The sequence below is a fragment of the Giraffa tippelskirchi genome, chromosome 4 (genome assembly GCF_054371585.1).
Source record: "Giraffa tippelskirchi isolate mGirTip1 chromosome 4, T2T-mGirTip1v1.2.pri, whole genome shotgun sequence".
Taxonomy (NCBI): Eukaryota; Metazoa; Chordata; class Mammalia; order Artiodactyla; family Giraffidae; genus Giraffa; species Giraffa tippelskirchi.
In genome coordinates, this window is record NC_137278.1 from 186542779 (window position 1) to 186556225 (window position 13447).

Genomic DNA, 13447 nt, shown 5'->3' on the forward strand with positions numbered 1-13447 from the left:
ATTTGCCTTATGTATTGTGGTGCTCCCACATATTGGGAGCATATATATTTATAATTGTTACATCTTCTTCTTGGATTGATCCTTTGATCATTATGTAGTGTCCTTCTTTGTCCCTTTTCACAACCTTTATTTTTAAGTCTATTTTATCTGAAATGAGTATTGCGACTCCTGCTTTCTTTTGGTCTCCGTTTGCATGAAATATGTTTTTCCATTCCTTCACTTTCAGTCTGTATGTGTCCCTAGTTTTGAGGTGGGTCTCTTGTAGACAGCATATATAGGGGTCTTGTTTTTGTATCCATTCAGCCAGGCTTTGTCTTTTGGTTGGGGCATTCAACTCATTTACATTTAAGGAAATTATTGATAAGTATGATCCCGTTGCCATTTACTTTGTTGTTTTGAGTTCGTGTTTAAACATCCTTTCTGTATTTCCTGTTTAGAGAAGATCCTTTAGCATTTGTTGGAGAGCTGGTTTGGTGGTGCTGAATTCCCTCAGCTCTTGCTTGTCTGTAAAGCTTTTGAATTCTCCTTCATATCTGAATGAGATCCTTGCTGGGTAGAGTAATCTGGGTTGTAGGTTATTCTCTTTCATTACTTTAAGTATGTCCTGCCATTCCCTTCTAGCCTGAAGAGTTTCTATTGAAAGATCAGCTGTTATCCTTATGGGGATCCCCTTGTGTGTTATTTGTTGTTTTTCCCTTGCTGCTTTAAATATTTGTTCTTTGTGTTTGATCTTTGTTAATTTGATTAATATGTGTCTTGGGGTGTTTCACCTTGGGTTTATCCTGTTTGGGACTCTCTGGGTTTCTTGGACTTCTGTGACTATTTCCTTCCTCATTTTAGGGAAATTTTCAACTATTATCTCCTTGAGTATTTTTTCATGGCCTTTCCTTTTATCTTCTTCTTCTGGGACTCCTATGATTCAAATGTTGGGGCGTTTCATATTGTCCCAGAGGTCCCTGAGGTTTTCCTCATTTCTTTTGATTCTTTTTTCTTTTTTCCTCTCTGCTTCATTTATTTCCATCATTCTATCTTCTACCTCACTTATCCTATCTTCTGCCTCCATTATTCTACTGTTGGTTCCCTCCAGAGTGTCTTTTATCTCCTTTATTTCATTATTCATTATATATTGACTCCTTTTTATTTCTTCTAGGTCCTTGATAAACATTTCTTGCATCTTCTCAATCCTTGTCTCCAGGCTATTTATCTGTAACTCCATTTTGCTTTCAAGATTTTCGATCATTTTTATTATCATTATTCTAAATTCTTTTTCAGAGAGATTCCCTATCTCCTCCTCTTTTGTTTGGTTTGGTGGGCATTTCTCATTTTCCTTTGCTTGCTGAGTATTCCTCTGCCTTTTCCTCTTGTTTAGATTGCTGTGTTAGGCGTGGCCTTTCTGTATTCTGGTAGTTTGAGGTTCCTCTTTATTGTGGAGGTTCCTCAATGTGGGTGGGGTTGGACGGGTGGCTTGTCAAGGCTTCCTGGTTGGGGGAGCTTGTGTCGGTATTCTGGTGGGTGGAGCTGGATTTCTTCTCTCTAGAGTGCAATGGAGTGTCCAGTATTGAGTTTTGAGATGTCTATGGATTTGGTGTGCCTCTGGGCAGCCTGTATATTGATGCTCAAGGCTATGTTCCTGCGTTGCTGGAGAATTTGCGTGGTATGTCTTGCTCTGGAACTTATTGGCTCCTGGGTGGAGCTTGGTTTCAGTGTATACGTGGAGGCCATTGGATGATCTCTTATTAATTAATGTTTCCCCTGTCTTTCAGTCTTATTCTTGAAGTAGCCTCAAGACTTCTCCATCCATACAGCATCAATAATAAAACTTTTAGGTTAATGGTGAAAAGATTCTCCACAGTGAGGGATACCCAGAAAGGTTCACTGAGTTACATGGAGAGATGAGGTGGGGGTGGTGAGGTGACCAGGAGGGGAAGAGGGGGACTCAAACGTGGAGAGAGCAGTCTAGCCAGTAAGCACTTCCCTCTGTGCTCTCCACAGTCTGGAACCCTCAGAGCGGTTCACAGAGATACATAGAGAGGGGGGAGGAAGGTAATAGAGGTGAGCATGAGTAGAAAGGGAGGAATCAGGAGGGGAGAGAGAGATCTGGGCAGTATTCTGTTCCCAAAGTGTTCTCCGGTACCCAGAACACCCTCAGAGATTCACAGAATTGGGTTGAGAAGAGAAGGAGGAGGGGAGGAGATAGAGGTTCCCTGGGGGAGAAGAAAGAGCGTCAATAGGGGGAGAGAGTAATCAAGCCAGTAATCACACTCTTGAGTAAAAATGGGCACTAAAGATTGGATTCTTAAATGTACAAAATTGATATCAAATATGTAAAACAAAGATTAAAAATCTAGAGTAGAGGTTAGACTCTTATAAAACATACAATATAAAAAAAGAAAAAAGGAAACAGTGTAAAAAGAAAAAAAACAGTAAAACAGTAAAAAAAAGTAAAACAGGAAAAAAACAGTAAAAAAAAGAAACCACAAAAGGTATAAGATATATATATGCAGTTTGCTTTAAAAATAGGGTTTTTTTTTTTGTTTTGCAAGGTAATAGTGGGTTATGAAAATGAAAGTTAAAGGTGTAATAGAGGACCTAAAGAAAAAAGAAAGAAAAAAAAATTAAAAAAAAATGATAATAGTGAAAATGTATATCCCGGACTTTCTCTGGAGCTGTTGTGAGCAGTGTGGGGTCTGTTCAGTTTCAGATAGATCCTTGTTCCTGCTTATACTTTTCAAGATCTATGGGCCCCTTTCAATGCAGTCAGTGTTAACTACAGGGATTTTAATCTGTTGGCCTGTCACTTCCAACGCGCTTCCCTCTGTTTATTTGGCTTCTGTTTGGAGGTCTCTTCAGTATCTAATTTCCGCCCTGCCACAAAGGGGCGGAGGTGGTCTCTTTAGGTTCGCTTGTTCAGTCATGCTGTGGGGAGGGAGGAACACTGCAGACCTATATCACTGGCATGTGTGTGGTGAGCTCGCAGTGTCTCGGCCGCACTGGGTTCGCCCCCGCTCACGGCGTGTGTGCTTTCCCCGTCTACCCTGCTCAGGCTTCAGGTTACTCGGCTGGGGAGTGGGCCCTGAGATGCGTGCACTTCCCAGATCTAAGCGGCTCAGGTTCAGGCTCCCGGTTACTCCACAAAGGCGCAGACTCGGTTTCGCCCGCGGCTTGTGCCGTTCCCGGTCGGAGCTGCTCAGGCGGCCAGGAGTTTGGTGAGCGCACTCTCCCCTGTTGGGGCGGTGCGGCTTATCACCTCCCTGGTCCCCGCCTCGGTTTACAGGCGCGCCCGGCTCCGGTGTGCTTTGTGTCGGTTCTGGGGAGCTGGTCTCTGGCTGCGACCCTCCCGGCGGCTTGTGACCCTCCGGGATCTCAGGCAGTCTTTGCTTAGAAACTGGGAGCCTGTTTGCAGTTTGGTAGGGGGTGCCCTCTTTGGGGCTGAGTTTGCCCCTTTCCGGCTCTGGCTGGCCCCGCCTGCCTGCTGTGTCCGGCGGGGGATGGGGCGGTCTGCAGCCGGCTAGCTCTCCTCTGGTATCGCTCAGTCCTTTGTTCTGTGAGCGGGCCGGCAGTGCCTTAGAGTTGGGCTTTTCGCAGGATAGTTCTCTCTCTGGCTGTCCCACAGTTTAGGTTACTATCTCACGTTAGCTCCCTCAGATTGCCCTCAGGGCATTCGGGCCCAGTCCTTACCCTAAGCAGTGCCGCCCGCTCCTCTCTGTTCAGCCCCCACTTGCTGGTGGCGGCTGCGAGTGTCTGGGGTTCTTTGCTGGGAGTTGCTTTAGGCAAGTAATCTGTGGGTTTTATTTATCTTTTCTCCCAGTTATGTTGCCCTCCGAGATTCGAAATCTTCCCCCACACCCGCCGGTGAGAGGGTTTCCTGGTGCTTGGAAATTTCTCCTCTTTTACGACTCCCTCCCCGGGACAGGTCTCCGTCCCTAACTCTTTTGTCTCTCTTTTTATCTTTTATAATTTCTCCTACCTCCTTTTGAAGATAATGCGCTGTCTTTGTGGATGCCTGACGTCCTCTGCCATTGTTCAGAAGTAGTTTTATGAAGTTTGCTCAGCGTTCAGATGTTCTTTCTATAAATTTGTGGAGGAGAGAGTGGTCTCCCCGTCCTATTCCTCCGCCATCTTAGCCCCGCTCCATGTTGTTATTAATTATTTTTGCCCAAACTATTTCTTTTGTTTCTTCTTTCTTTTGGATTTTTTAAAATTTAATTTCTGTCATCTTTTTTACTTTTAAATGTACTCTTAAAATCTGAGGGGTATGGTTTCTCTCAAGATTATAATATTCTTCTTTAGCACATCATGGGCTTGCATGAGTGTTCAGTTGCTAAGTGGTATCCAGCTCTTTGTGACCCTGCAGACTGTAGTCTTTTCATTTATTCTATCCTTGGGATTTCCCAAGCAAGAATACTGGAGTGCATTGCCACTTGCTTCTCCAAGGGATCTTGCTGACCTAGGGATCGAGCCTACGTCTCCTGCATTAGGAGGCAGATTCTTTACCACTGAGCCAACCAACCGCAGTTATTACACTGCTTTATGTATAAGAGCCTTAGAACACTATGCTTTTATTTTTCTATTTCTCATTCTTATTGTAGCTGCTATACATTTTATTTTTATTATATGCCCAGTTGTACTTATGATTATTTTAGTTAAATATTAAAAAAATGAATTAATAAACATGAAAAATGTGTATCTTTATTATCTAGCTATTTTCCCTTTGTGGTGCTTTTCATTTACTCTTGTAGATTTGAATGTCCATCTAGTTATCACTTTTTTCAACCTGAAGTATTTTCTTTAAAATTTCTTACAGTACAGATGAACTTATAAGTAACTAACTCAGCTATGTTTAGTTGAAATGTTTTAATTTTGCCTTAATTTTTGAAATGCAATTTTACTTGTTATAGAATTTTTAAGTTGATAGAGTTTCTTTTCCTTTTTCAAAATGCAAGATAACTTATAATGTCTTTTGGTTTCCATAGTTTCTAATGAGAAATATGAAGTTGATGAGAAATCTGTAGAATTACAGTTCATCCCATGAATGTAATTTGCTTTCTCTGAAGCCTTAGAAAAATTTTATATTCATCTTTAGTTTTCAGAAATTTGACTATGGTGTGCTTAGGTGATGTGTATGTGTGTGTATGTGTGTGTGTGTGTGTGTGCGTGCATGTATATGTGTTTAGGATTTGCTAAGTTTCTTATATCTGTAGGTGATTTTTTAAAAATTAAACTTGTAAAATTTTGGCTATTATCTCTTTAAGAATTTTTTTGTTCACCATCTCTCTTCTCTCCTGTGTCCAATACGTACATATTACATTGCTTGATGATTGTCCTATAGGTCACAAGGCTGTATCACTGTTTTCAGATTTTGTTCTTTCTGTACTTCAACATGGATAATTTCTATTGCCCATTCTTTAAACTCACTGTTCTTTTTTTTCATTATGCAATCTATTAAGTTTTTCCAGTGATTTTTAAAAATTAGATACTGTGCTTTTCAGTTCTTAAATTTCCATTTTTCTACTTCATTTGTTCACTCATATGTATCTTTTAATTTAAATCCATAAATACCTTTATAACAGTTGTAAAATATTTGATGGAGGAGGAAATGGCAACCTACTCCATTGTACTTGCCTGGAGAATCCAATAGACAGAGAAGCCTGGCAAGCTATAGTCCATGGGGTTGCAAAGAGTTGGACACAACCAAAGCAACTTAGCATGCACATATGCACGCGTGTGAAATATCTGAAGCTGTTTCTGTTAACTGCCTCCTTCAATCCTGGTCTATGGTTATATATTCCTGACTCTTCCTATGTTTAGGAATTATTGGTTGTACACTAAACATTTAAAATCCTACATTGTTCAGAGTCTGCATTTTGCTATCTTTTGAGTGCTGAATGTTTCCAATTTTTTTTTTTTTAGGAGGCAGTTTAATTACTAGTAGATCAGCTTGATCCTCTTGGGGTCTGTTTTCATGATGTATTAGACTAGGCCAAGCACAGTCCAAAATCTTGAGCTAGAGCACACTTACTCCTAATATGCATCTATCTGATTTCTTTATTGAGTGCTGAGGTGTTCTGTGATCTTTCTGCATCATCACTGGTCAGAAAATTTTTGTCTCCCAGCATTGTGCAACCTCTAGAATCTACATTCGTTTGGTATCTCCCTGTAGCAGTTCTTTTGCTATAAAGTCCCCATGTGCTCATGAGTGGCTCAGTACTCAGCTGAATATATAAGAGGACACCACTACATATTTCTGTAGCTCCTATCCTGTGGATCTCCCTTTCTCCACTATTATTCTCTGGAAATTCTAGCTGTCTCAAAATTATTAAACTCTGTGATCCCTGCCTTATTTATTTTTTTAAATCTCAGGAGGTAAGACCTGCCTGCTCTTCTTTAATTATACCTTCCAGAGCTATGACACAGAAAATGTCTTTGGGTCCGAAGCCCTTTTTACTCATGGGTTCACCTCAAGCCTTCTCTGCTCAATTTCTGAGAGTAGTTGCTTTATATGTATTTCTCTTGGGTCATATCTCTTTAATTCAGAAGGACTGCTGCTGCTGCTGCTAAGTCGCTCCAGTCGTGTCCGACTCTGTGCGACCCCATAGATGGCAGCCCACCAGGCTCAGCCATCCCTGGGATTCTCCAGGCAAGAATACTGGAGTGGGGTGCCATTGCCTTCTCCTCAGAAGAACTAGTTTAGTCATATAATAGGTAACCTTCATGGCTAGAAGTGGAGGCATAATTTCTTTCAAAACATTTGTTTTTACCTCATGTTCTGAGATTTTCCTTTCATTAGATACTTTTCTTTAGAGGTCATCAAGAAGGTATTCTTATTTTTACAAATGTTATAGTACTTTTCACCAAATTTCATTGAGTCTGAACTTCTTGACTGCTTACATTTAACAAATTTGAAAGAAGACAAGTATGTCATCAACTAAATGATAAAATGTGGTATTTGGAAAATGAATTTAATCTGTTTCTAACATAGGTTTTATCACATTGAAGACTGTTCTCCATCTGTTTTCACAGTCCTGAATGAACAGTACTCTACTGAGCATTAATAATTGTATTTGAGTGAGTGAAACAGAAAAATGTTGCTTATTTTACGTATAAGTTATTCACTTAAATAGAAAACTGAAGTATAAAACCAGTTAGAATTCACTGGGGATAATTTAAAAACACAAACTTTTAATATTTAAAGGCAGTTTCTGTGTTTAGTTATCTGTTGGTTTTGACATTTTTTTGTTTGAACATATTTAAAATTTCAGAGGATAGCAACTTTCTCTATTTTAAAAAATCTCTCATATAAATATATCAGTCTCTGATATGTGACATACTTGTTAAATGTAAAGTTTTATATTTTTGACTAAGAACTATCAAAAGATGCTTCATCTAATTAAGATGGCAATAGTCTAGAATAACAATGGATCATTAAAATATGTGTCATAAGGACTATGAGACTCTTTCAACATTTTCAATCCTTAAGGTCATTTTTATACCAAACTCTATGCCAAGGAACTTTATCTTTTATAATGTTTATTTTGCACATATTATTTATCAGGCACAATGTAGAACACTGGAAATGTAGTAATAAACAAGATAGGTTCCTGGTTCTCTTGGTTCTCACAAACAAATGAGAAAAAAAAAACACATTAATGAACAAGATGATACTAGATTGTGTTATGTGTGATAAAAAAGGGAATAGGAGAGATTGTAAAGAGGGAAAAACTTCATTCAATAGGGTCATAAAAGAAGGTCTCTTTGAGAAGATCACAATTAAGTGAAGACCTACAGGTTGAGGGGCTTCTCTGGTGGCTCAGATGGTAAAGAATCTGCCTGCAATGCAGGAGATCTGGGTTCGGTCCCTGGGTCGGCAAGATCCCTTGGAGGAGGAAATGGCTGCCTACTCCAGTGTTCTTGCCTGGAGAATCCCATGGACCTAGGAGCCTCGCGGGCTACAGTCCATGGGGGCGCGAAGAGTCAGACATGATTGAGCGACTAGCATTTTAACACTTTCACTACAAGATGAGATGATTCAGCCATGTGAAGAACTAGGAAGGAGTATTTCATGAAGAGGAAATCCCGGATAAGAAGACACTGAGATGGGAGAGGGAACGGCACATGTGAAATACGTGAAGTAAAGAGATGTCATTGGCTTGAAGTGAATGAGGAAAAGAGGAAGACATGTGGAAATTAGAGCTCAGGGCAGTAACAAGATTACCCCAAACTAAATGCTTAATCACTTTCAACACCCCAGTCTGGAAGCTCTCAAACTAATCCCTCCTCCAGAAAATGACTCTAACATCTGCCCAGTTCAGCAATTTCAAACCTTACACTCCTCAATGAATTACCTTGATTGTTTGGTTTCTCATTTGGCTTCACCCCTATTTACTATTAATCATCAAGTTATGTCTTTCCAACTCCCAGATATGCTCCAAATCTAGCCATTACTATCAATGTCCACTATGTCCACTGCCACTGCCCTAGTTCTAGTGACCATGACCTTCTGCCTAAAATATTACATCAGCGACTTTATTGTACTGCTTTCTTTCCCTCTTCAGCTCAGTTCAGTCACTCAGTCATGTATGACTCCTTGCGACCCCATGAACCACAGCACACCAGGCCTCCCTGTCCATCACCAACTCCCGGAGTTCACCCAAACTCATGTCCATTGAGTCGGTGATGCCATCCAACCATCTCATCCTCTGTTGTACCCTTCTCCTCCTGCCCCCAATCTTTCCCAGCATCAGGGTCTTTTCAAATGAGTCAGCTCTTTGCATCAGGTGGCCAAAATATTGGATTTTCAGCTTCAACATCAGTCCTTCCAAAGAACACTCAGGACTAATCTCCTTTAGGATGGAATGGTTTGATTTCCTTGCAGTCCAAGGGACTCTCAAGAGTCTTCTCCAACACCACAGTTCAAAAGCATCAATCCTTCTGAGGTCAGCTTGCTTTATAGTCCAACTCTCACATCCATACATGACCACTGGAAAAACCAGACTAGGTGGACCTTTTTTGACAAAGTAATGTCTTCCTCTCTTACTTCCTCTCTAAACCATCCTTCAACTTATAGCCAAAAGGATCACTCAAAAAGATTATTCAGATCATATGACTACCCTGTTCAAAACCTTTAAATAATCTCTTATTCTTGGAATAAAATGTTTTATTATATTATATATCTCACATACATGAAGAGTTGCTTTCTTAGTTTTGTGCTTTTCCACGTTGGTAATGAGAGTATCATAAGCTGTGGCTTAGAGATTACCAAATATTAAGTACAAACAGTAAGTACACAGAATTAGTAATCCCTTATAATTCTTCCTGGGATTTCTCTTTCCCAGAGAACTGCTGTTTGACAAAATTTAAGTACTCCTTTAGTTACTAAATTAGTGGTATTAAAACATAAGCTATTTCTATTATTTTTTAATGTAATTATAATTAAATTTTACATTTTCTGGTTTACCAAAACAATTTTCTATCTAACTAAAGAGCAATGGTTTATCACTGTTAAATGCTGATCTGTATCTATCAGTCTCTGCTCTGAACTGAATGTTTTCCAATCTTTTTAATTTTCCTTTGACCAAAGTTAAAGTTTCTGAGTGTCACCAGAAAAAAAAAAAATCTTAAAAAAAAAAACCACACACAATTACTTAGTTCCTAAGTATTAGTGGATCATCCAACAGGTGTGATCGTAGGAAATGAGAGGAGTTATGTGGGAAGGAAGGTTCAGTCTTAACAGATACGAGTGCTTCTAGAATGATTGCTGGTATCATGAAATGCAGGCAGAATTCCCTCCCAAGAACTGGGTCACTTACAGTATGGGAGTCTGTTTCTGTGACAGTCTGGCAATATGTTTTAAACATTCTTTTGGTGGTTCTTCAAGATCACTTCCATTCTCTTCAGAATCAAGTTTCATATACTCCCACTCAGTAGCTGGAAAATCAATCTGAAATAACAAAAAGATGGCTTGTCATGTATCAAATGCCTGAAAAATGCATCATTAATTTAATGATCTCTATCTTAGACTTACAGAAAATAAAGCAAAGGGCAGGAAAGTACCCTATGTTTTCTGTGATGTTTATTTTTTAACAATAATTTTAGAAGAATCATTAGGGTTTGGACTTGGTGTTTAAATATACATGATATTGGATAAATCCTCAATTATTTATATAAATGGTATATAAATATGTAGTCTGTAACTTTATCTGAGAAAAAATAAAATAATATTTATTAACTTTTCATAAAGTTAAATGCTATATTTTTATGTAATGCTGAAATTATACCCTTTCTGTATTTCATTACTAAGTGTCTATTATTAAAGGATGAAAATTATAGATTGTAATCACACTTTTTTCATGTAATCACTTGAGAAAATAAAAAGAGTAAGTTTATGTTGATCTCACTACTTAAAATCTGTAAGTCTGTGAACCACTTTGTAGACATGATAGTGAACTCTTCTCTGGTAAAGATCTGTTTTGCAAGGGAAGGAGGTGGGAGGGGGGTTCTGGAAGGGGAAATCATGTACACCTATGGTGGATACATGTCAATGTATGGCAAAACAAATAAAATATTGTAAAGTTAAAAAATAGATAAATAAACTAATTTAAAATTAAAAAAAAAAAACCAAACAGAATATTCTTGCTGTGGCTCTATAGTTCAGTTTTATAGACAAGGCTAGAACGCAGACCTTCTTTTTTCCTGGCTTACCATGCCTCCCACTGGACCACATTTAAGTGATAACCTGATTCTAGTAAATAACATTTGTCATTGTTGTTGTTTAGTTGCTCAGTCACGTCTGATTCTTTTGTCACCCCATGAACTATAGCCCACCAGGCTCCTCTGTTCATGGGATTTCCTGGGTAAGAATACTAGAGTAGGTTGCTGTTTTCTTCTGCAGGGGATATTCCTGACCAGGGATTGAATCCACTTCTCTGGCATTGGCAGGCAGGTTTTTTACCACTGAGCCACTAGGGAAGCCGAGTAAATAAAATGGTAGTTATCAAAAAATACAGTTTCCAAGTATGTAAGTGAGATAAATATTTTACAGCCCCACATAATGCTTATGGGGGTTTCCCTGGTGGCTCAAATGGTAAAAGAATTTGCCTGCAATGTGGGAGACCCAAGTTTGACCCCTGGGTCAGGAAGATCCCTTTGCCTGAAGAAGTCCATGGACAGAGAAGCCTGGCAGAATACAGTCCATGGGGTCATAGAGTTGGACATGACTGAGAGACTTTCAGTTTTCATAGTACTTAAGAGTATCACTTTTTTTTCACTTTCATATCAGAAAATCTAAAGAATTTATTTTTCTCTGCTGATCTATGTTGGATTGTGATCTCAGAGAAAATGGAATAAAACTATAAAGTAGACTGTGAGTTATGGTTTGAAATACAGTTTAATCTATTTGAAAAGTCTTAGGAATTTTATTCTTTAATCTTTGAAATTTGTTGCAATATTTGTTTTTGGTATAATTTTTTTTATGATATATCATTCATTATTCCAACACACCAAAGCAATATTATAGTAAATTTTGCCTCTTGACAGAAAGACTAATTTTGCCTTGGAAAGAAGTGCCTCCAGTATTAGTATGTTACCCTTAACTCTTAATATATCCAGATATTTTAAACATAGAAAACAAAAATACTAGAAATAGTATTTAATGGGCTAATTCAATTTTATGTTGGTCCTAAGCAAAGGGCAGGGTAGATGAGGAAACTAAAGCTAGTGGATGAGAATACAGAAGTATCCTTATACACAAATCTATAATAAATTCCTTGATATATTTCAGTTATGATTTTTTTTCATTTCTGATACATGCATGAGGTTCTATACAAATTGCATATCTTCATATTTTATGAAGCTAAACAGTTACCGATTCTTCAGTTGCTGACAGAAAATATTAGGGCTTTCCCCAGTTGCCTCTTGGTCTAATTTTTCACAAAAGATGCTTTCCCAAAATATGTGTTAATATACAACATTTTCCCTAGAATTCTTTTGAGTTCTATGCATTATGGAGGAGGAGAAAGGCAAACATTAACAATTAAAATAGGGTTGAATATATACAAAGCACTCCAAGCTATGCTTCAAGTTAATAATGGCAAACATGTGACTCTTCTCCTTCTGTGGTCACGATGCACTAAGCTTGGCCTTAGTCTCATTTTTTTCTTTTCCTAATAGAGCGCTACAGGAGCTCTCTATTAATGTGTTCACTTAATGTGCCATGACACCCACTGTTCCATTCTTGCCTCAAAGAGTTAAGGCTAGACTACTGATTTCAAGCAAAAAAAAAAAAAAAAAAATTATGAGGCTCCTTCTTCCAGGGTGCAGGAAAATATTCAGATTCAATCATCCACACTTATACTTCACACTTCCTTATACACTGAATATTGGCTTCTTGTGTTCCATTTATCTGCTCTGCTTTTACTCTCTCCTTCATCCTTCTCCATTTACACTTGGCCACCATGGTTCCTACTATGGTTTCATGTTTTGGAATTCCTTGAAGGAGCTGCTGTGAATGTTCCTAGTGTTCATGTTCACATAACTATGCCAATAAGATGTTCATGGGCTTGCTCAGGCCCCCGTGATTCTACCACCTTGTTCAAAGAAATGAGCCTGGGCTGTAGGTATAGTTTGGATATAAGGCATATACATATTGGACCATAAGTTCTATGCCGTTCAAGGGAAAGAATGATGTCTACCAACTAGATGGCAATTGCTGTGAGTCTGTGGAAGGAGTTGTAAAAGAGGGGGTGAAGAAAAAGGAACCTATGCTACACTAGGATAAAAATGTACTGTGTTCTAAGAATCATGTACCAATAATATTACTGTTGCCTCACTCTAACATCACTGATAATGAAGGATAAACACGTAATGAAATGTTAGGTAAAGTAAAATATCTTGTATGAATGAGTAGGTAAGAACTATGGTTTAAAGAAGTTCTCAAGAAAGAAATACAATGTTGTAAATGTGTTGACCAAAATCTTCTTGGTTATTATGTGAACATACAGGAAGGGCACTCCAACACTTCTTAGAGTGGAAAGAGGGAAGGGAGTAAGGGAGAAATTCATGGAAGAGGGTTCCATGGATCCTAAAAGGTGAATAAGAATGACAGAAACTAAGCCCGTGGGTGGGTAACAGACAGTTAAGGGAAGATGGTAGACACATTGCAGGCAGTGAACAGAATTCATAAATGCACAAAAGGTAAAAGCAGGACTGCACATCAGAGACGACAACTTTTGAAGCTGCTGGAGCTTGAAGTCAGGGAGTGGCAAGGGAAACAATGGGAGGAGGCTGTGCTTTAGAACTTGCCTGTAATTCTCTAGGTAGTGCTGAGTTACTGAAGAGTATAAGGAGAGTGGCGGGCTCAGATTTATGTTTTAGAAGGATCATGCTTGTGGATTTTGGATTAGAGAATAACAAAACTAAAGACAAGGGGAAAAAGCTGAAATATTGTAACCTA

The 13447-nt window shown here is 38.7% G+C and overlaps 1 protein-coding gene across 2 annotated transcripts in view; it reads right to left on the reverse strand.

Annotated features, from left to right (window-relative positions):
• The window catches only part of PIK3C2G (phosphatidylinositol-4-phosphate 3-kinase catalytic subunit type 2 gamma), a 387527-nt gene that overhangs the window by 267218 nt on the left and 106862 nt on the right, over positions 1-13447 (reverse strand). For both annotated transcript variants that reach the window (XM_081592337.1, XM_081592336.1), the window contains one exon: positions 9807-9937. In XM_081592337.1, coding sequence (XP_081448463.1) covers positions 9807-9937 — 131 coding nt within the window. The remainder of the gene's footprint in view (positions 1-9806; positions 9938-13447) is intronic.